This window comes from Pseudonaja textilis, chromosome 2 (assembly GCF_049901715.1).
Source record: "Pseudonaja textilis isolate UNSWEBS1 chromosome 2, rPseTex1.2, whole genome shotgun sequence".
NCBI classification, from domain to species: domain Eukaryota; kingdom Metazoa; phylum Chordata; class Lepidosauria; order Squamata; family Elapidae; genus Pseudonaja; species Pseudonaja textilis.
In genome coordinates, this window is record NC_141991.1 from 218,386,347 (window position 1) to 218,410,231 (window position 23,885).

General features: G+C 37.5%; 1 protein-coding gene and 1 long non-coding RNA gene across 4 annotated transcripts in view; one reads left to right on the forward strand and one right to left on the reverse strand.

Moving 5' to 3' along the window:
- The window catches only part of LOC148127367 (uncharacterized), a 152,659-nt gene extending 150,714 nt beyond the window's left edge, over positions 1-1,945 (reverse strand). The window contains exon 1 of the long non-coding RNA XR_015742258.1: positions 1,809-1,945. This is a non-coding gene — a long non-coding RNA (uncharacterized LOC148127367). The remainder of the gene's footprint in view (positions 1-1,808) is intronic.
- Positions 1,946-2,053: 108 nt separating this feature from the next.
- Positions 2,054-16,790, forward strand: ARRDC3 (arrestin domain containing 3). Of its 3 annotated transcripts, none has more exons than XR_015742257.1 (8): positions 2,054-2,591; positions 6,660-6,741; positions 8,684-8,831; positions 10,874-10,976; positions 11,560-11,816; positions 11,928-12,084; positions 12,915-13,104; positions 14,331-16,790. XR_015742257.1 is itself a non-coding variant. In XM_026719028.2 (8 exons), exons 1-8 carry the CDS (start codon positions 2,312-2,314, stop codon positions 14,385-14,387), a joined length of 1,239 nt encoding a protein of 412 aa, XP_026574813.1. In that variant the 5' UTR covers positions 2,054-2,311; the 3' UTR covers positions 14,388-16,790. The 3 variants fall into 3 exon arrangements, 2 of the variants coding, with proteins under 2 accessions (XP_026574813.1, XP_026574829.1); XM_026719028.2 differs by having other exon boundaries at positions 12,950-13,104; XM_026719044.2 differs by lacking the exon at positions 8,684-8,831 and having other exon boundaries at positions 12,950-13,104.
- Positions 16,791-23,885: the final 7,095 nt, after the last annotated feature.

Here is a 23,885-nt window from a genome sequence, read left to right on the forward strand (position 1 = left end):
CCTAGTCTCAATCAAGAAATTAGATGGTTTGGCTTCTATTGTCAGAGTGTCAAAGATCTCCACAAAAGACTAAGCTGGATTTTTAATGGGAGAAAAGAAACATTGGAAAGATCACCATTTTATATTTTTAATTCATTTATTTCAACAGGTTAAATCACAGATTAATCATAGGGAGAAAATGGTTCAGAGACCTTCTGGCATCCATATTTCTTTTTTTTTCTTTTTCTTTTTTGGTTATACCCTACACTACCTTCTAAAACAACATAAATAGGAGGTAATTGGTTTTTGAACCAAGGTAATTGGTTCTTTTCAGCCATTATTTTGACCTAGCTATGTGTTGCCATTCTATTTAATGAATTGATAGTGATGTTATAAAAATGTTAGTTCAAACTCTTTAGGACCATTACACAGATCTGCTAAAATATTTGCCCCAGCATCTCAATCTTGTCTACAAAGAATGGCAAAGAAGCAAGGAAGCTGGGGGTGGGGAAGAGGAAGAAGAAGCAGTTCAACATCAGCTTGAAGCAAGTGTGTCTATAATTATGGCCAGTGGCTTCATACTTACACACAAATGAAAAGAAGTGGGGCTTCAATCACCCAATGGTTATCATCATTATGAAACCAATGACCATCAGGGCAGCTGTCCTTGGCCTGCATATGTTGCATGGCAGCATTAAAGTGCCACCATGCAGTTCCAAAGCCAACAGAAACCATGTTCAACCCCTACTCTAATTCAGCAACAAAGCAAACTAGAGGTGTATCTGTACTAGAAATTGGGGAAGGAGAAAAGCAGAGGTAGGAGAGCTCTCCTTTGATGCCATTTAGTGGCAACAGATGTATCATCAGGTCTTCAATCCTGGGCAATTGCTCCTAGGAATCAAAGAACTGGTTGCACAGGAGCTGTTTTCCCCAGTTTATTTCACCCCCAAATCTGCCAATCAATGACTGGCAGAAGCAGGAAGAAGGGGAAGATGACTGTGTGGATTGAGGATAATGTCATGCATTCCTGTTCTAGAAAAAAGTTAAGTTGGACACCTTTCTGCTGGAACAAGGAAGAAGGGTTTATAGATCAAATTGATTTGATTTGCATTTTGGGAATAAACATGATTGTATCTCTCTCTTCTTTATACTGAAAACTCCCAAACTATCACTGTGTCTTATGTCATAGGTAAAACTCAAAGGTTTTGATTAATGAATCTTTCTTTTCCTAGTATTGATTCTCTCTTTGTAAATTCTAGTCCTCTTATTTCCAGTTGTTATAAATCGGATTTGCTCATTGCTCTGTTGGAAATAGGCACAACTAAAAAATGACACAAGAGCTGAAATCGTAAGAGAATTTTTCAAATTAGTACAAATTTCTAATGAATAGCACTTCTGGATTTAAAGACCCCTTCCAACAGTGTGGTGTTTTAACGTAAGTTTGAAGCCATACACTAAATAAATACAGATTTGGAAATTTATAGCACCAGTAGAATAAAGTGAACAGTTCCTAATTTTTATCAGTCTTTTTTTTCCTTTGAAATTCCAACTAAAATTTGAACTAAATGAAGATCTAGCTGTGGCTGGTTTATGCCTCCATCTGCTAAACTGATGCATTCTGCTACAGTGAATTCTTTCGTTACTTTCCAGTTAATTTTAGTTAAATCGTTACGGGGAGGGGGGGAGGGAGACTGCAAATGTTATACTCACTGCACCATGACACAATGTCCCCCAACTATTTCAGAAGATCCTTTAGAAGAGATTTATCCCTTTACGTTCTTCTTTCCCCCATCACCCTGTTTGGCAACGCTGAGGTTTTTAACACGTACCACCTGTTTGGAGTTCAGACTGCAAACCGTGATTTGATCAATGATTGCTTTCACATTCTAAAGCAAACAGCGATTCTTTTCTCAGCATTATAAAAGGCAAAGCACCTACGCTGTGAATCATCCTCCTTCCACCAAGGAACTAGGAGAACAGTAGCCCTGTTACGCTAAAGGAGCAAAGCGCCACGCATGCGCACTGGGGTTGTTTTCCACAAAGCTTAAAATGAGCTGGCAGCAGTAGACTACTTGTCTTTGTAGAGAGACCACAGAGCTGGCGGGTAGCAGCTGCGAGCAGCATCTAATGCTGGTACTTTTGAAGAAATCCCCGATGAAGTGCTCGTAGAGATCACACTGATCCTGCCTGCAACCTTTTTCGCAGAGCAGAAAAACTGATCAGTGTCAAGTGAAGATCGCATTTTTATATGAGATCTTCACTTTCCTTCCCCTTTTTTTCTTATAGTGTATTTTTATAGACTTTTATTATTAAAAAAAAAAAAACTAGTAACATGGTGCTGGGGAAGGTGAAGAGTTTGACAATAAGCTTTGACTGTCTTAATGACAGCAATGTTCCCGTCTATTCTAGCGGGGATGCAGTCTCAGGAAGGGTGAATTTAGAAGTGACTGGAGAAATTCGAGTCAGATCACTTAAAATCCATGCAAGGGGACATGCGAAAGTACGCTGGACTGAATCTAGAAATGCTGGCTCCAACACTGCCTACACACAGAATTACACTGAAGAAGTAGAATACTTCAATCACAAGGATATCTTAATTGGGCACGAAAGAGGTAAGTCTTATTTTTTAATTATTCTTGAATGTGAAGTTCTGACAACCTTGGGAGACTGTTTAATCCTGAGCGTAATTATTCAAAAGAAGCTCCTTAATGCAAGGGAATTTTTCCTCCTCCAGCATCGAACTTCAGAATAGAGCTGTGAAAAACATCAAGGTTATATTAAGGAAGGAACCCCGAGATCGTTGGTGCAGCTGCAAAGTGCTTCCATAAAGACTTTTTCCACCCAACTCACCCCCCCGCCCCCATTTTCTTTTTATGGAGATCCTTTCACTAGAAGATGAAGAGGGCTGTTGGGGTGGTTTTTTTTTTAATGAATTGATTTTGGAAGGATGTATGTTGGAATTTGTTCTTAAGTATCTGATGACCTCCAAAAATGTGGAGACTGATTTATTAATCCACTTTTGAGAGCTTGCGAGTAGATCAGTGATGTCTTTAGGTTAAGAGAAGTGTTGATAGAGAAAGGGCTCCCTGCGGCTTATTTTGACACTTGCTTTCAGCACCCCACGTGTAGATCCGCGTTCCCTTTTATCCAGAGGCTGGAAAAGTTGGTAAATTTCGCCGTCTTCTTCTGTAATGCTTCAGCCGTCGAGGCGTAGGAAAACTAATTGGGGGGGGGGGGACCCCACTCTTAAATGACCCTCATATTGAATTAGTAGGGCATCCTTTCTAAGTTGAGGAGTTCTATGATGTATGAACCTGACAGTGCCAATGCAAAGAAATCTGCAAATGGAAAGAGGTTAGCAAGGGGAAAATACTTTATCGAAGGGTAAATTAGTCTCCAGATTGTTAATCTATTGTTTGAAATGGTGTCAGTATAAGTATAGGAGAGTCTAACGTTGTTTTTCTGAAGTTTCCACCCTTTGTTAAAAGCGGTTCAATCCTGTTTGGGACCGGTACTGGGGAGAAGGGAGGGGTGGTGCTCCTCACAGCAGATTGGTTAGGCGCGTCAGGTGGTGGCGATGACTTAATTCCTAGCACAAGAAAATGTTAAAAGCAGGTTATGTAATTTTGGCTTGTTCTTTTTATATTTATAGATATATATGCAGAAAATTTGCTGCAGATGGGAGAGAGGTTAGACGATTCATCTTAATTCGGTAGTATGATAGGTTGGATGGTTTTTTTGTTTTAATCTGAAAGAAGTTCTATGAAATTGCTTCCAATGCAAGTGATATAAGGAGGGCACTTAGCTGAAAGGTACAGAAAGCAAAAACTTATATTGCGAATCATTTTTGAGAATAAAATACAGCTTTCCTCCAGCGGTTGTGCAAAACGCAAGCCCTTCCATTCATAATGGCAGGCTTAAAAATGCCCTCCCCCACAAGTCACTGAACTGCACAAATACGTGTGCAGTGTTCCCGGGATAAGTAAGGTTAGAGCCCAGGGAAAAAACAAATTTTCAGTTGCTTTTCAGATGCCCTTGTGATTGCACCTGCTTCTATGACAAATAAGGGTAAGGTTTCAAATCAGTATTTATTTGTAAGAAACAAAGACTGATGGTGGTGTACGCTTCGTAGGGTCGGGACCCTTGACCCAAGCGCGTACTTGTAACCGAGATAACTCGGCTGACTTGTCCTTCTGCGGAGCGGCTCTATTTCTTCCTTCTTCGCCGCATCGCTATCCCGACGGCAAGCGGCTTCGAAGGCTTCATTTCCCCCAACCCAGAGCGGGGGAGTTCCAATGGCTTAGCTGAGAAGGCAGACGGGAAAGAACCCGGCAGCCTAGCATGCTCACCGAAGCCACGCCCAGCGCTCATATACTCATTGGCCCGTAGAGGTTTGTTAGGCTGTTGCTAAGGCAATGCCACTTTTTGATTGGGAGGTGGGGAGCCGATAAGAAAAGGGGCGGGATTAAGAGGCGAGGTTCCTTGCTCGCGGAGCTTCTGTTACTCCTCAAGTGGAGTTGCGCGTGCTGTCGGAATGTGTGTTCTTGGATGGCTTTGGTGGAGGGCTGTCCTTTGTCCTCGGCCACGCGAGGCTGGCGTTGCTGTGCGCGTGCAATCCGTGCACCAATATAATAAACTCTTGGCCCAGCGTAGTAAAAGCCTGGCCCTTACTTGGGAGTTAGTAATGAGTCTTCCTCAGGCGCTACCTCTGCTAGTTGTGACTTCCGTTTCTGGATAGCACTGGGTGGAGGGCTGCCTAGGTTTCATTCTCTCTTGCCTCCCTACTATGGGGTTTATTTTGGAGGAAGCGTGCGTGCGTGCATAGATGTGCAGCAAGCGCTTGGTGCCACGTCGTTTCAGTTGGGTTGAAAATTGGACCCGACTTGAAAAGGGGACCCCATGCGTGGGAGCCTGTAGGAAAGGATGTGCATAACCCAAATCGGATTGATTTTGGGGAGGGGGGGTGTTCAAAATTCTTTATAGCAAAGGTCATCTTATTTCACCAAGGAACAAGTTTATTAACACATTTACCGCAGCAACAATGAAAAATGCCCTACATTTTGCTCGGACATCGATTTCGCCATCCTGAACCCACAATCTGGTATCGTAAACAGCGGGTGCTGGCTGGGCATTAAAGCCTGTCGCTCCCGAAAGATACCCGTAGTTTGCCCTAAGAATTGCCAGCTTTTCTTCCCTGTTGCCTAAAATGGGAAACAGATCGGAAAGTCGATCCTCGTTGCAGAATCGAGTCTCATTCCGTAAGATCGTGACTTTGGAACCAAGTAAATGTAAATGGGAGGGGAGTTAGATTCCTGCATTAGCCTGCAATAATAGATTCCTGCAATAGCCCCAAAGCAAAAGAGCAGGCTTGCAAAAATTAACCTCGGTCCCTCGTATTTGTACTTCTTTACGTTTTTGTGTAATTTACCAGAGGGCAAATAGACTCTTTCCAAATTCGGTCGCGTTTTCACGAAACGGCCAAACCGGTCTTGCCAATCCTTGCCCAAGGACTGGCACCCAGAAGGCGAGGACTCCAGAGCAGTTGCTTCTTCCTTTGCTCCTTTCTCTCGGTCCTTCATGACGCCTGCAGCTAGCAAGCGGGGCGGAGCTGCTAAGCAAGTAGGCTGGCCGAGCGAGCAATGTATACTGTATGCATATGAGCGGCTGGCTGGGGTTCTGCTCGCACCGGTTTAGGCCGGTCCTCTCCTGCTCTAGACTAGTCTGTGATTGACAGCCCAGCAGTTGTTTACCTCAGCCTGGCGGCGGCGGCTGCTGCTACTCCGAAAGCTGAAGGGAAACTGCTGAGTTGGCAGAACGAGAGGGAGGAAAGCGGAAGGGTTTTTTCTTCTCAGTATTATAAATGGGGACAGGGTCAGCGTGAAACAACCGTCAAAAAACACGATTTTAGGCATCTGTATAGTTGGCTTTTTTTTAAAAAAAATCCGCATGTATAATGAACGGTGATTTTGAAGATGCCTTCAGCTATACCAGTATGAATGAAGTCGTGTGGCTAGTGGTGGTCCAGATTTTCACAGCCCACATCTGTAAGCTTCAATTAGTGCCAAATCCTATATGTATAATTTTTGAGAATGGGAAAGAAGCAGCTCTTCCTAAAGCTGTAGAGGAAGAGACCATTGTCACATTTTATTCACTCCCTGACTGAATAATTCAATTCCAAGACATTAGTAACAGTGCTCTCTGGCTTGTTAACTAGTGTTCTCTTTTTTATGTTAACAGGGAGAAGTTATTTACTGGTCTTGCCAATGCTATTATTTTCTACTAGGACATTTTCTCATCTTTTAGGACTACATTATATAGGTTTGGGCCCTGGCCTGAGAAAAAAAACTATATCTGAGGACAGGATAGGATCTGGATTTGCAGTGTAATTTCAAGAAAAAAGAAATAACAGCTCACAAGTGTAGAGCAGAAATTTACCCATCCCTTTATGGTAATGCTAAGGAATTCTAAGACAGAAAAAAGTTCCTTTTTAAAGGAACCTTGGATCTTTCTTTGGTTTGTGAGAATCAAACTGAAAAAAAGATTTTTCAGATATTTATGTACAATATACCAAGTGTACTACTGTTAAATATCTATTTTCAGACTCACCAGTGACAAGTATATGGGATGATTGGAGAAAAATGCTTAAAGGTGAATTAGAATATTGAATGTTTTCTTTCTAGATGATGATAATTCTGAAGAAGGCCTCCATATCATTCATTCAGGACGGCATGAATATGCATTCAGCTTTGAGCTTCCACAGACGTAAGTATATGTAATACTCAGCTGTGACTTTTGGGGGTCACCCTGCAATAAATCTATAAAAAGCAGCTTATAGAAGGAAATGGGATAGAGGAAAAAAAAACCCTTTTCAATGGTCACATGGATTGCACTAAAATATGCTGCAGGGACATCGTCCTAATAAACAAGAGGTTGCTTTGATTCAAAGTGGCAAAATCATGAAAAATCTGGACAAATACTGTCCTGCCTAGTAATGACCTTAAAAACATGGTTCATTTATTCAGTTATTACATATTTAATTTCAAACAGGATCACTAGGCTTTTAGAGAGGTTGGTATTGCTGATTGTTTCTATTGAACATACCTGTTAAAAAGATGTAGAACAAAATAGTATGAATAATATGGGAAATTTAAATTTAGCAATGGCTCTCGATTTGTAAAGTAACATATAAGAGGCAAATGGAGGGGGGAAGGACTGTTACATCAAACAAGAAAAAGCCATTATTTCAGCATAGATGCGTTCTAAACATTCTAAAAACATTTTAAATTAGTGATATACTGCAAAAGAAAAATAGAATGAGAATGTCATGGAAATATACACATTTTTAAAATGGAGTTATTTGACAATTATATATATATATATATATATATATATAATTAAAATGAAAGCCAGAAGGTGGAAAGAAGGAAAAAGTGACTTCTGTTAAAGAAGTTGTACATTGATAAGAGATAGAAAATGTTTTAGCAATATGAGACCTCATTGTCACACATTTTAAAATTATGCAATGGGTCTAGTGACCTGTGTAGAATTTGCAGGGTGCATTTCTTCCTACTGGGTTTTTTTCCCAAAGAGGCAGTGTGACAAAATTTAATTACCCCAACTAGAATATTTTACAAACTCTGGAGTTTGATTTAGATATAATTATCAGTAGCAAATATATTCAGTGAAACTATCTCAACTAAGACTACTTATGATATTAGAAGTTGTAGAAATATATACTTTTAAACTAAATGTAAGCATAATTTATTTAATTCATATGTTTCTGAATTAGTATGGAAATAATTGGAAACAGACTTCATCATTTCATAATATTTGTTTTTAATAAATATGTTTTAAACATAATTATGAACTTAAATGGATAGAATACATTAGTGCATTAATTTGCAGAGAATGCAAATAAATTATTTTGGACTGAGCACATATTTATTTTTAATAAAGACCTGAATATAGAAAAGTTTGCAGTTCTCAATAATGATTGTCATAGTAACTTTCATTTAAGAATACTAACTGAAAGGAAGTAAATAAAATAACTTTGTAAACCTGAACTCTGTTCTCTTCTGCAATGAAAGGCAGAGATCTGGAATATTAAAAGATGCCATACATTACATGAATTAATATTTTTTGTACATTTTTATACATGATGTCAAAAGCATCTTGAAAAAGTTAGTTCCTGGTTTAATTCTCATATATAAATTGAGACCTTTGGAAACTAACTCTGCAAAAGCAATTTATGGACCTGCTTTATATTTCATGGTTTCCCTTTTTCTAAATTTAAAAAGTGATCTCTTCTAAAATTAACATATATCTTAACTTGATCCTCAATATATTCAAGCTGGAGCACATTAAATTCAATTACAGTTCCCAGTCAGCTAAATGGGACTTAGAGTGAAAATGTAAGTCCTCCTGCTTAACCAAATTGTATTGGGCAGTTGTATCATTGTAGCATATTTCAGTGCAATTCTAGTACAAATATGGTCATACTTTGTAAGTCTGTTTAGCAATCAGTTTAACTACAGAGATATTTCTCCCAAACAAATTTAACATGAAATCTTAAAAATAAACATTTCATTATATGATGCATTAACAGTACAGTACAACTTACTAATTATTACTTTGACTGTATATTTACGTTAAGCAACAACAGAGCTAAAGATTTATTTAGTTTTGACCTTTGTGTCCTGAACAGACCACTTGCTACCTCATTTGAAGGCAGACATGGCAGTGTGCGCTATTGGGTGAAAGCAGAATTGCACAGGCCTTGGCTTCTACCAGTAAAATTAAAGAAGGAATTTACAGTCTTTGAACATATAGATATCAACACTCCTTCATTACTGGTAAGAATTGATAGAATTACTAATTCTTTGTTAGTAGCATTTTAAAAAATAACATCACACATGGCCCTTGAATTATACATATATAGATAAAAGTAACAATAATCAAATCTATGGAATACTTAAAATATATGCAATGTAATATCCATAATATGGTAGCATATTGAGTAATAATTTTTAAGCTGCTTGTTTTTAACATACTAAACTGTTCCAGTAAAGATTAACTTTTTTTCGATGTGGGACAGTTTTATTTATGAAACAAATTTCACCTTAGAATTTGCAGCTTGGCAAAGCAGTGTTCTTTTTTAAAAAATGTACTGCAGTGCATTATTTATCACACTACTGATAATTTACATATCAAGTGGGGAGAAATAATCATAATTCTGTATGTTATCTTAACATACTTATTTTAATGTATCAGGGATTTAAGATTCTTTCAATCTGATCAAAAACCATTATTTTTCTTTAAAAATATTCAAAAATGAAACAGAGAAAATGTCCATTGAAACAGGGTTCTTTTGCTTTGAATAAAAATCATATTTGGGATGATATAGGGCCTTGTCTAAAACCAAACACAATCAGCAGGAATATTTCTGTGCATTGTGTAAGTTTGAGATAAAGCCCATTTCATACATAATTTGAAAAAAAAAAATAGTACTTTGGAACCACCCAACCATTATTAGATGATGCTACTAGTTTTGATGGATTTAGAGCAGGAATTACAACAACCTTAAATTAATGGTGTTAAAGAATATGGACCATTTGGAGTACTCTTCATATGATAAATGCTTAAATGAGACCAATTTCAATTATGATTTAAATATTTCAGGACAAGTCTGTGATTATAAGAAGTAAGTCCCATTGAAATTTAGCTTTAAGAAATATATCTATAATTTGGAGCTAAAGATTCACTAAAAATTTAATTGACAATTCAATTTATGATCAGTTAAACTAGTTTGTGATCCTAAACTTAATAGTTTAAAATATAAATCGAAGATATGTACTTCCATCATGTAACAGTATGGTCCAAATGTTATTAGTCCAAAACCAAGTTCCACTTGCTCAGTAAGTTTTTACTTGACTGGTAATGCAAACATTTCTGTGTAAGAAGCCTTTAGTGGAATTTATTCTCAGATGGCACCGCATCACAGACTGATTTAGCACTGTGGAACTTCTGGGTAGATACGAATAGAATCTGGCGCTGTTCAAAATAAAGTCCTTTAGCTGAACCCCACTACCATACTGATTTGGGATTTTCAGTGACCCTATTCTAAACCTACATACTTGGAAACAGATCTTATTGAAGTCAGTGAAGTTTGCACTGAAATAAATATAGTTAGGATCATGCTGCAACTGGTCTGTATCTGAATTCTTAGGCCAGATACTTTCAATAAGACAGGAGGCTTCAGTATTTCGAGTCAGACTATTAATTTATGAAGTTTACTTCTATCTATATAGAATGACTGGTTCTATAGGATCCATCTGGGGATAACATGTTGAGCAAGGTGTTTTGTTTTTTCAGTGCTAGTATGCAGACTGCAAAAACTTGAGGTACTGAATAATTGAAAACTAGAATTTCAATTCTAATAATTGAATTTCAGTACATTAAAGAATTGAAAAACTACTAATTGAGGAGTATTTTTCTGACTTAGTTCCATGGTAGAATTAATAGGTGATAAAGTTCATTTTACTTATATAGATATTTTGTATGTTGGCTTATTCATAAAAAAAAAAGCCATAGAAGTGTTAAGATACTTCTAGACAATGATTTTTTTTGTTTGTTGTTGTGTTAATAATATAATAGCCAGGCAGACAACAGGTCTGTCCATCTCGTGCTGTTAGCTGCTGATTGGGGTCCACTGATAGAATCAACAACCCAAATCACAGTGGAACCAAACCCTGATGATAGGTTATTGGGTTTTTTTTCTTTTGGATATCTGAGTTTACATTATCTAACAGGAAATTTACTATGTCAAAATCACCCTTCAAATCACTTCATTTACACGAAGCTAAAAATGTAATTACTGTTTTTGTTTTTTTTTCAGTCACCCCAAGCAGGCACAAAAGAAAAGACTCTCTGTTGCTGGTTTTGTACCTCAGGCCCAATATCCTTAAGTGCCAAAATTGAAAGGAAGGGCTATACCCCAGGTATGTAACATGAGTTCTAAGGAAATAGGGTTTATGATTTTTTTTTCATTTAATTAATTTAAATCAATGATTGTTTTTTTTCTGGGATAAATAAAATGCAGTGGCCTACTAATGGGTGATTTGCATGTTAACATCAAATGTTATGATTATCTGATTATAAAAATACATATGATAGTTTTTTTAGTAATTAAAATACAAAATTTGCATGGACACATATAATGTTGGCTTGGTATTATTCACATTAAAATTATTGAGTTGTCTTGGACTCCAGTCAAACTGAGTTCCTGGCGACTTAATGAAAATGTCCATATTTTTTCTTAGATACAATATAGAAATATTTGCCCATTATCTCCTGGAGAATTTTTTTCAATTTCCCAGCCTGTAGCCCTAGGATTTTCAGAGGGTATAGATGTACCAGATGGTTAGTGTTTGGGTCAGTCTACATTAAATGGGTGGTTGCCATTGTTGTGGCTTCTTGTATTTCCTTAATTATTGAAAATAGTATAATCAATGTGTAGTAATGCTTACATTTTAACAGATTCGTGATTTCCATCTGATGTGCTTATTCTTGATTTCATTCAAGGTGAACCAATTCAGATCTTTGCAGAGATTGAAAACTGCTCATCTCGAATGGTGGTGCCAAAGGCTGCCATTTATCAAACACAGGCATTCTATGCTAAAGGAAAAATGAAGGAAGTAAAACAACTGGTTGCCAACTTGCGTGGGGAATCTTTGTCATCAGGGAAGACAGAAACCTGGAATGGCAAGCAGTTAAAAATTCCACCTGTGTCCCCATCCATTCTTGACTGTAGCATAATCCGTGTAGAATATTCTCTAATGGTAAGAACTTAATTTAATCTTTTAATATTTAACATAGAATACAATATATAGAGAGAGTAGATGACAGGTTTTCATTGAGTTTTGAATAATTTCTTGTTATTTCTTTTCAAGGTATATGTGGATATTCCAGGTGCAATGGACTTGTTTCTTAATTTACCACTTGTCATTGGTACTATTCCTTTACACTCATTTGGCAGCCGAACATCAAGTGTGAGCAGCCAGTGTAGCATGAATATGAATTGGCTTGGTCTGCATGAAAGACCAGAAGGTAATTTAACCATATATTCTGTATTTGTGATTTTCTATAGGTCTGTTATTCTAGTAGTATTGTAGTTAATACTGCCCTAAATAATAATGTTGCATAAACAGTATAGAAATAGATTTTTTCATTAGGTAATCCCAAAATATTATTCCAGATGATCGAAAACCCAGACTTTCTTGGGTATGGAAGGACAGGGTAGAACAGGGTCCCAGATCTGTTAAGTTATAACTATATAAAACATTTACAAAATTTCAGTGGCATTGCAGCATTGATTTTTGTCATGAATACCACTAAAACTGGTCACACCTGGTATAACTTGATTTTATTGCTTTTTCTTACCTAATATTGCTGATTTGACACAGGCTCAGCACTTGTGGCAAGTGGTTTGTTGATTTAGATTACTGTTTTTGCAAACCAGCCAGTTATGGTTTAATCCAGGAATGTCAAACTTGCATCATCAGGTTGTCGTCATGTGACATATCAGGACTTCTTTCCCCTTTGCTAAATCGGGCAGGGCCAGGGCCAGCAGAGGACGCATCTAGTCCTTGGGCCATGAGTTTGACACCCCTGGTTTAATCAGTAAGCTGTGGTAATAAGCAACAAGGGTTTTAGCAATGTGGGAACTCACCAAATCTGTAGCTAGTTTCTTCTTAGAGAGCCCTCTAAATTATAAATGGTTGTACCATTATAAAACATGATTTTTTAAAATTATAACCTAATTATTACTTACCAAAACTACCAGGTAACAGTTGAAATTATTGTTGTCTCTGCCTTGTACAAATCATATAAACAAAGTTTAATATTCCTGTCATGTTATATGTTCTGACATGCATAAGAACATAGTTCGAACTGCGTGTAATTTTCCCTTCAGCACCTCCTAGCTATGCAGAAGTGGTCACTGAGGAGCAAAGACAGTCCAGTCTAGCACCTGTAACTGCTTGTGATGACTTTGAAAGAGCACTTCAAGGACCATTATTTGCCTACATCCAAGAGTTTCGATTCCTGCCTCCTCCACTTTATTCTGAGGTGAGATAACAAGTAGTTAAGGCTCCAGGATTCTATTTTTAAATATGTTGTATTATCTCTAATTCTTAAATATCTCCCACTACAATGAACTAATGCATATTACATGATTACATAATATCTACATATCAGGTGGTTTTATGTTATCTATTCCAAATAGTTCTTGCAGAGTTATATAAAATTGGTTCCCCTTCCTAGATTTATCCCTATCTTCTATCTGATATTGCAACTTTTATTAAATTAGAACAGGATTTAAATCAGTAGAGATTATTTCTAAAAGTGTGTACTTAAGAGACTTTGTATTTAATCATTGTATAATATACAACAAGTATGTATATACTAATAAAATACCAAGCCCCATTTAATTTTACTACATCTTCTGGTCTGGTCTGGTAGATAACCTATTATGAAAAAAATCAAAGCAAATAAATGGTTCATGCTTGCTTTTAAACTCTTTTACTGTAATTGAATGTAAAATGCTGTTTTAAATACTATGTATGCTAGTTACTTAAGAATTAGCATTTTTCATGTCTCATTTATTGAAGAAGCCAAATTGACAGTTGGACAGTACATTTACTATACCATGCTAGTTGTTTTTACTGAAGGAGTTGACCAACTTAGGATTTGGTCCTAAAATGATTTGGAACTTTTTTTTTAAAGTTGCAACTGTCAGAAGAAAAAGAGTTGGGTAATATTTTATTATTCAAAATGATCCTACTATACACATATTTTCTATCCATTTTGGATTTTTTTTTCCTAACAGAAGATCCTACTGTATTGTTTATTGGAAAAAATGGTTTTGTCTTTTTGCTTTAAAAATATGCATTATTTCATTTTATTTCATTCCAAGATATATCAATGCCATTGTCTATAAAAGAATGGAATTCAGTATTTCTTGAAGATCTTTAGAAAAGTAATGATTACATTAGGATACTTAATATTAGACACAAAACATTGAAATTTGCTATTCTCTTTCACCCAACTGTTCCCCTGCTTGTTCTATACAATGCAAAATGTTTTGTGTATTCTAAAATACATATAAGTTAAAAATAAAAATAAAAATTCTGAATATTTTGAAATAATTAAGGGTTACTGGGAATCAGGCAGCATGTAAATTTAAATCATCATCATCATCCAATCTCAACATCTGTGCAACCAACCATAATAAGTATTATAGTTTCTTCCTTGTTTTTAAAGATGTCTCCTTTTTTTGTTTCTCTTTCACTTAGATTGATCCAAATCCAGATCAGACCTCAGATGACAGGCCATCCTGCCCCTCTCGCTGAAAGAATGTCTCCCAAAAACATTGAGATGGGTCTGAATCATATTTTAACTGTGTTCAGGATAAAGATGTCCTATAGAAACAGGCTTTGAAAGGAAGTTGTTGCCTAAAAGAAACGGAGAAATAATGAAACATCCTGTGATTATGCTTTTGAAGTATACAGCAAACATCATAGGACTGCTCCACATGCTTGAAGACCTGGGCTTTCTCTTTCTGTTCTATACTGGCACATACTAAGAGCAGCCTTAATAGCCTACACATGTGTCAAAATACTTACCATGTTGCAAGAGGGATAACATTCTCCTTTTATTTGAAAATTTGCACATGCTCAATGCTTTTGTTGTGCAGTTCGGTGTCACTACAGCTTTTTCTCATTTATGTTGGACTGTTAACCTCTTCTAACTTGTTTGTGGTCTGCACAACAAGGAGCAAAAGAAAGCTTTGAAAACTTTGATACAGATGCACTGACTTTTTTATTTAGATAAACAATATAGGTTGGACTTTTTCTGCATATGCACATGCTCAAAATTTTCCCAATAAGACTGATCCATGCATCACCTCTTCAGCTTGGATCCTCTTGTGGATTTATTACAAACATCAAATGCCTTCAATCAATCCTTGCTGTATGTTTCACAGCCTACTATAGTAGACAAGCAACAGATTTGAGGGGCGAAAGTAACAAAAGAAAACAATAGGATTTTTTGTCAGGAGTGTGTATCTTAATTCCTTTATAAGCATTTGTTGCCTTTCTACTATTACTGCAAAGAAGAATTTTGTTACAGACTGCCTAAAATCACTTAATCTCAGGTGAACTCATCACTTGCCAAAATGTTGAAATGCTACTTGTGTTTATGTTGCACTGTTAAGATCTTTTTCCCTCTTTTGTTTTTGTTACTTTGTTTTCTTTCAAAAGGGGGACTTGGAAAAGGGACATACATATATTAAGACATCCTCATTTCTTATTATCTAGCCAAAACATGAAACATAATTAAGAGTTTGCCCAAATTCCTAGAAGACCCAGCTAGGCAATAGCACCAAACATCAGCAAGAGTTGAGGAGGAAAGTTGTACATGATTTATAAAATTACTCACATAGGGGTTTCTTAGCTAGGTGGTATGGGTAAGGAAAGTGAATTTATTTTTATATATAGTTAGCCCATGACCAGAAACTTGTAAAAAATTTATAATGAAACTAGTAAGATTAGGGAGGGCATCTCAAGTGAGCAGTTTGTCTTTTAAGATATTTTAGAACCTCTTTTCTGGGGACTGCTATTTCAAATACATTCTCTACTAAAAAATGAAAGTGACTCAGTAAAATAGTTGATATAATTAGCAGGTTTGCTTTGCTTAATTTGGGGATGGATAACACATTACAAGGAACTGACTAGTAAGTGATTGGGGTGGAATCTCAGCACAAATGCTAAAATATTTAATTTTTAAAAAGTCACAGCTATCACCTGGAAAACTCAACTCATTTTTTTACCAAAACAACTATTGTAATTTTCAAGTGGCAAGAATTGAGTTCATGTATTGCTGATCAAGTATTGATTTTATCAATAGATAGGCTTTGGATTGGTGCAGCTCATCCCAAAGCCTGTCTTGAGGATTAGAGCAAGGAGGATAGGCTTGTGCACAAGTGGCCTTTAAGAAAACATGGACAACAATTCATGTTTGCATATTAACAGGGTGAAAAATGAACAGTATAAAATGAATCGCGTTTTAAGTGATTCTTTTAAATGAGTTTGACCTTTAGTAAGCAAACTTCTTATGATGAAATAATAAGAAAATTGAGTGATGGAACTTTAAAAAATATATTGTGAATGTCCCTCTTCCATAGAAGATTAAAGTATACTTTAACAGGATAAAGACATAAAAGGGCATTTGGTGGGCTTTTTGTTGTTTTTTGTTTTAATCAAAGAGGGAACAATTGTTATGCATAGCATTACATTTATCACAGTACGATAGAAGGTTCTATATTGAAGCAGGATTGACCAATATTGTAATAATTGGCATTTCAATGTACCACTATTGTGATGAGATTAAAATTTGCAAACACTAATTTTTTCACAAAATATTACATGTGCGGCATTACTATTATCTCTGACTTCAGAAATATTGGTCATTGTCTGGACATTGTATAATATTGGATTTTGAGCTGTAGTCCAGTATTCAAAATAACAATTAAAAAGGGGGGATGTCCAAAATGTTAAACAAAGTGCAATATTTAATGTTTGCTTTATAGATTATATTCAATGGCTGTTTGTACTTTATTTTCTTTCTTTTTTTCTGTTTTTAGTTTGGTGCTGAATATGTCTCTGTAGATTCTGTTCAAGAAAACAAATTGTGGAAAACAATTTAATTTTTCCTATTGCTCTTCCTTGTGGATAATAAACTTTTTTTTATATAAAGCACATTTGACTGTTTTCATCAGAAAAAATAAAAGGCACTTTCTCTTGAAATTATATGCTGCAGTTGTAACACTCGCAGCAAAGAAATCACAGAGTTTGAACCTTCTACTCATCTTGGATGTAGTAGACTGGTCAATACATAAACCTGACATTCTTTAAAATCCTCACTGGGCTTTTAAAGAATGTCAGGTTTATGCACACATTTATTTTATTTTACCAAGTTTCTCAGTACATACTAGCTTACATAATAAGAGTAATGGTCTAGCTCAGCAGTCCCTAATCTTTCTGGCACGAGAGACCAGTTTCATGGAAGACAATTTTTCCACAGGCCGGGGAGGGGGAATGGTTTTGTGTGCAACCTAGCTCCCGCACATGCGCAGATGAAGCTTCACTTACTTTATCCGCCACTTGGGCAGCCCAGTTCCTAACAGGCCACGGACCTGTCCATAGCCAGGAGTTGAGGACCCCTTGTCTAGCTCATGAATATCTAACATAAACCTCTTAATACCTTTGTAATTCCCATCATCCATTAGCTATGGAGCACTGAATTGAAAAGGTTTTATGTTGCCAGTTTGGATTTAATGGGAATTTGAAAAGAATATGAATACATACTGGCCTTGCAATGTTATTTATGTTTGGTTTTCTGTAGGTACTATATTCTGCATCACTATGAGAATGGAAAATAAATAATCTGATGCAACTAGCTCACATCAAAGTAGTTTATTTGAACAGTTTAATATGTATAGCCATTGCATATATGAGCGAGAAATATAGGGGACGTAAGAAACTTGTACTTTAAAAAATTACTACCGTGTTTCTCATATAATAAGGCCGGGTCTTTTTTTTTTTTTTTTTTTGAGCCCCGAAAAAATGGCTAGGCCGTCTTTTGGGGGGGGGACTTAATTCCCCCACCCCTTGCATCTTCCGGCGACGGCTTGGATGTTGACCTCGGCATTGGTGGGGCACTTTGTATCAGGGTCAACGCAGGCAGCACCATATCCAGGTGTGCAACAAAAGTACTTCCTAACAGCAAGCCCCCCGCCATTTCCCCCCCATTTTGCATGTTTTAATATAGGCCTTAATTTGGGGGGAGGGGCTTAATTTCATGCCTATAAAACATGCTGGGACTTCTTATTGGAGGAGGCCGTATTGTTGGAGAAACGGTAGCAGTAAAATAAGAGCAAAACTACATATGTAGTAAAAAATGGTCCCACAAATATTTGAAAACAAGACCTCAGTATGAGCAATCCAAAATAAGCATAGTTTGAAAAACAATGTAAAAGAATTTTAAGAAGCAGAAGGTACTGAAAACAGCGTGGTCTCTAGTAGGTACTGAAAGTACTGAAAACAGCATGGTTTTTACTAGTAATTTTTTAAAGTACAAAAGTTAGCTAAAGGCTTGGAACAAATTCCTTAGTATTCTGGAAGCAGCTGTATCTGGCTGACATAATGTACCCTAAATATTTTATTGCAAGTTCCAGTTGCACTTCAGATTTATGATTCTTAGGAACTCTAAAAGTTGATAACTAAAAATTGATAGTACTATTGCATGGTCATGCAAAATTTCTTTATAAATGTGGCAGTTGATAAACTACTGATTTATATAAAATTCAGAAATGACTGAGCATTAAATTAAAATTGGGGTTGTATATGCAGCTTATATAAAATACTGAGCACTGTTATAAACAAAAATGATCTTTCTGTCATTAAGATTTTAAAACATTTCATTTAGAATGATCTCTAGTTTAAACTGACACCTATATTAAAGCTGAAATGAGCATTGTTCAATGTAATATAAAATATAGTTGTATAAGATTAAAATGTGCTATTAGATTATTCATTTGCTTTAGTGGATTGTATGGAAGTATTTTCATTATTAGCCAGATATAATTATGCTATAGAGAATTTGATTACAAATTCCAGGGTAATTTCATTGCTTTTTAGGGTTCTTTATAATTAATTTTCAGAGTTTAACAACATTAACAGCGAGTAGAAAAGAGAACCACCCTTCTTCCCTTCCTCTTTTTTATGCAATAAGTAACAGGCAGATAATATTATAAAGTCATGAATTGCCTAATAGGTCACATGTCAAGAAAGCAGTTTTTGTACAGTGTAACCTAATTCTAAATAATTCTAAAGTAATGCACTGTATGCAGGGCTGGGAACACAGGCAACTACATTAGTAGAATGGTGGGGATTGTGATTTTGTACTGGTGCATTAAAATAAACACAGGAGTTTGATATCCGAGAAATCAAGTGGAGCTGATCGAAGATCATACATCAGTGAAGTGATTGATTAATTTTTTTAAAAAAACATGCATTAGTGCAAATCCATCTCACTAAGTTTTGCATGCTGTTAGCATCCCCCATAAATTCCCTCGATATCTATCCTTCATATAGCACTACTGCTTCCATTGAAAAAGAGGACCAAACATCTCACACAGAACATGTAATAGAAATGCTATGCTAAAGATATGTACTAGCCAGGTACCAATATAATCTGATATGACCTAATTCAAGTGCCATTGGAATGTAATGTTTTTTTTCCACGAGGCAGATTATTAGAGCCATTTTACACAAATAAGAAACCTGCTTGTTTTCTTGTGTGGCTGATAATAGTGAATGTGCATAACCTGATTTTAGAAGTCTGAACTTTTTGACCCCCCATCTCCCCACCCCAAGGTTATTTTCAGAACCTTGGTTTGACATTACCAATAGTGGCAGGAAGACCCAAATAATTGTACATTATTTGTGTTCTATTGTGGAGAAATGGATGAATGGATAGTTGGATCAAGGAACAAAGAGAGAAAGAGAAATTGTTCTAAGAGAGAATAGTCTCTTTTATTCTTTTTTAAGAGAAAGAGAAACTTTGATTACATGATCTCACAAAGCCCAACTTTTTCATTTTCTAGTATACTAACAATTTCACTATCTTTAATTATCAAAACCGTAGCAAAACTTACAAGTGAAACTTATATTTTTTTCCCAGGAAGTTAAAAAGAAAACTAAACTTCACTTCTCAGATGTAGCCATTTTGTTTCAGGCGTGCTTTTAAAATCTCAGGCTCCTAGCATTACAAAAAAAAAAAACCCTTAATATCTTCTTGAGCAAAACAAACACAGCTATATACTCACCAAAGGTTGCATTAAATCTTGTCTATTCATTTAAGATTTCTTCTTGTGTTTCCTAACAGCAATGATAGCAATTGATACTGAAAGCTCTATTAAAAAATACTGTTAGTAACACACTTAACATTTTATGGCAGCTAAACTCAGCAGCATTTTCAGTTGCCCCAGCTGCTCATTTACTGTACTTCTTTTACTTAGCTTTGCTTACTTTTGTCATTCTATCCACTGTTCTTACTCCAGACACTGTTCTTTTCAGATATAGACAGATATGCTATTAACAATTTCCCCCTCAGAATATAAAGGACTGAATGAGAAGGGCAGAAACTGGCTTCTGAGACAATCTGGAAGCTTTGACAAGGAAATTGAAAGGAAAAATAAAACATCAAGATAATGGCTGCAACTGCACAATAGAAGTCCCACCCCATTCCTACATGTGTAAAATGTTCCTTCTGTCAATGGGGTTTGTTAACAAATACTGTCTTTTTTATTACTTTTTGGAACTTGGCACCATTCTGCCATTTTGCCTATTATTTAGGCTAATTCCCAGGGTTGATGGCCATAGTCACTATTGGCACTTCCCTTGTAATACTAATAAAGAATGGAGCTTGTTTTCGTCAGTTGATCAGTTCTGCTTCACCTATATTGCTTCTTCATGCTCATAATCAGTCAGCCATGGTTTTTTTTAATATATATATATATATATGGGGGTATCACATTTTCGGAAGAGTATTAAACCCATGATCAGCCTGACTGATAGGTAACAGACATGAATCACCTCTACATCTACAATCTGTTAGCTAGGCAAAAAAATAAAAATAATAGTACACAGCGTGTCATGCTGAGATATCTAATTCCCAAGTCGGCCTATACAACAATTCTTGCCAATGTTATCACAACTAAGTGTCAAATAGCCTGGGAAGGGAGGGCAAACCCCGAGGACCTAATATTACACTAAGGCCTACAAAACCTTCTGCACAGCCCCAAGTGGTCTTCTAAAAATTGCAGTGCAATATATTAGAAAGGGAAATGTACTGTTCTGGTAAGGAATAATCAGGTCAATTATATTTCATTAATATCATTTTTAAATGACATATACATATTGGAATGGAAAACTGTTCATATTCATAACCCTGTAATTACAAGAAAGCAAACTCGTCTGTTTAATATATAGATTCTTTTAAAGGCCATTTTAAATTCATCAGTGACAGATCTTGATTTTCAGTCCTTTGTTTAGCAACCATTTAGCAACCATGCAATGGCGCTAAAAAGTGACTTAAGACTGGTCCTCACACTTCCGACCATTGTGGCATCCCCTGTCATATGACCAAAATTTGGGTACTTAGCAACCAGCAATGGTTGCATCATTCCAGGTTCATATTTGACCTTCCCAGCTGGCTTCCAACAAGCAAAGTCAATGGGGTAAACTGGATTCACTTAACAACTTCAATGATTTGCTTAACAGTTACAGTAAAAGTGATAAAATTGGGCATGACTCACTGAACATCTACCTTGCTCAGCAATTGGAATTCTGCTCCTGCTTGTGGTCGTAAGTTGAATAAAAACACCTGTACTCTAGGTTAAGAAGCGTGTTTGTGTGTACAGTATTACTATTTAACTGAGTAATGGAACCAAGCTAAACCTTTGAAAGTCTAAATTTCAGTTGTATGTTACACATACCATGTAATATGTTTTCTTTTTCTACTAAGCATAGAGTTTCCCATTTTCTTTTCTCCTGACAGAATTCCTGTGCTTTTTAACAATTCTGGGCCAAGATAATATTCAGCAGGGATGATTTTTTTTTTCTGAGCATTCACATGCAACCCTCTACGTGGGTTGTCCTCTGATGAATTTTTGTTTGCTGTACAGCTCTTAAAAACATAGAGCCTACTATAAAAAGAAAAAAAAATAAACAAAGTGGGCAGCTTTTAACACAGAACAAAAAGGATAAAGAATACACATTTCAGGTACTCAAGAAATGAACATTAAAAAGTGATTTACTGAATAAGAAGAAACAGTACCCTTCCTTCCACTGTAACCAATCAGTTGCCTCAAACAAGATGTTCACAATAACTTTCTTCCATGCTTGTTTCCCAGGAAGCTGTCAGTTTAAGGTAGTCTTTCAGGTTCAAAGAAGGCATTTCTGTTATGCAGTTCATCTCTGGACACTGAGGTATCTCTACAGTCCCAGCCTGGAATCATAGGGTCTAGCACAGTGGGGACATTGGAAGTCCATTGTTGAAGTAACTGTGGGTGTCATTCTTAGATGTCATTCAGTCTTCTATCCATTTTGGAGGAACCTGTTTTTAAAGTCAATGAGTGGAGGCTTCATAGCACAGAGCTTACCAGTAAACGTGTCAGCAGCTGCAGCTTCTAGTTCCCTATGCTGGATATGTCACAGTGGCATTGGATTTCTTTTAAGTATTTTGGTGTTGTTTGTGCGGCCACTTGAATACCATTTTTTTTTGAAACTATGTTCCATGGAATCTTAGGATGTCATTGTTAAGTTTGAGCAATGAGAGGCTGAACCAGAGCATGAGTGCAACAATACTTTATTAAATAATAAAGGGCTGACCGTGCTTGCCAAGCCTGGAACTGGCTCGCAGCAATCAGCGACTGGTTGGACCCCGCAGCCTGCTTTTATAGCTGGCTGCTGGGGAGAACCAACCAATGAGGAAAGGGAAAAGAACGCCCACTCAAAGTGAGTGGACCTGAGTGAGAACTCCTATAGTTCTCAGGACATAACACCCCTTCCCCCCAGATGCGAACATGCATAGTCTTTGAGGTAGGCAGGAGGTTTATGTTGGCGCCCGGAACGGCGTAGTTCTGGAACATTGTCTGTCCGTCCGGGGTCTGCCTGGGTTGGCAGAGTCGGCAAAGTGTTCCCAGTGTGCCCTTCGGTTTGGGCCTGCCCTGGGCTCGTAGGGTTGCTCTCTGGGAATGTGCTCTCGCAGGCTGGATCGGGCTGGTCAACTGTCTGGGCGCCGCTGTCTGTGTTCGGGCTTTCTGAACCGGTTGAAGGTGTGAGCTGATCGCCGGGCGTGATGTGGATGTGAGGCTGAGGATGAAACCTTCCCTCGTCTAGAGTCTCTGGGTCCCTGCTGGCGATGGTGCTGAGGCGTCTGCACAGTTGGTCTATGTGCCTTCTCCAGACGCAGCCATCCTCCAGTCTGACCCGATATGATCGCGGCCCGGTGATGGCTACGATCTCGCCCGGGATCCACAGGGGGTCTCCAGCGAAGTTCCTCACGAAAACTGGCTCCTGTAAGATAAAATGTCTAACCCCCGATGAGGAAGCGAGGGGCGAGTCAGGGCAGTATTGTGGGTGTAGTCTGTCCAATACAGTCCTCAGGCGCCTGCCCATCAGGAGCTCAGCTGGGGACTTATTGGTGACTGAACAAGGAGTTGAGTGCTGGCTCATCAGAAACCGCGAGAGTTTGTGGTGCCAGTCATCTTTGTTGAACCTTGCCAGGGCTTCTTTGGTGGTCCTGACGGCCCTTTCAGCCAGCCCGTTACTGGCAGGGTGAAATGGGGCTGTGAAAATGTGGCGGATACCCAGGTTGGCAGCGAAGCGGCTGAACTCAGTCAATGTGAACTGTGGGCCATTATCGGAGACGATGGAGTCGGGTAGCCCGTGCGTAACGAACAGGCGTGTCAACACGTTGGTGATTGCTAGTGTGGTGGTCGTGGATAGCTGCGCTACGTCAATCCACTTGGAATAAGCGTCCACGACCACCAGGAACATCTTCCCATGCAGAGGGCCCGCTAGGTCGATGTGGATCCTAGACCAAGGGGCGCTGGCGTTTTCCCATCTAGTAGGGGTGGCAATGGGGGGAGCAGGACGGGATTCCTGGCAAATGTTGCAGGAACTTACCCAATTGACAATGTCCTCGTCTAGACCCGGCCACCACACGTAGCTGCGTGCTAACGCTTTCATTCTCACGATGCCAGGATGTCCCTCGTGCAACAC

Coding starts and splice junctions, on each gene's coding strand:
- ARRDC3 (XM_026719028.2), top strand. CDS start 2,312: ATGGTGCTGGGGAAGGTGAAGAGTTTGACAATAAGCTTTGACTGTCTT. Junction 11,817..11,927: donor GTGTAGAATATTCTCTAATG/GTAAGAACTTAA, acceptor TTTCTTTTCAAG/GTATATGTGGATATTCCAGG. Junction 13,105..14,330: donor CTCCTCCACTTTATTCTGAG/GTGAGATAACAA, acceptor TCTTTCACTTAG/ATTGATCCAAATCCAGATCA.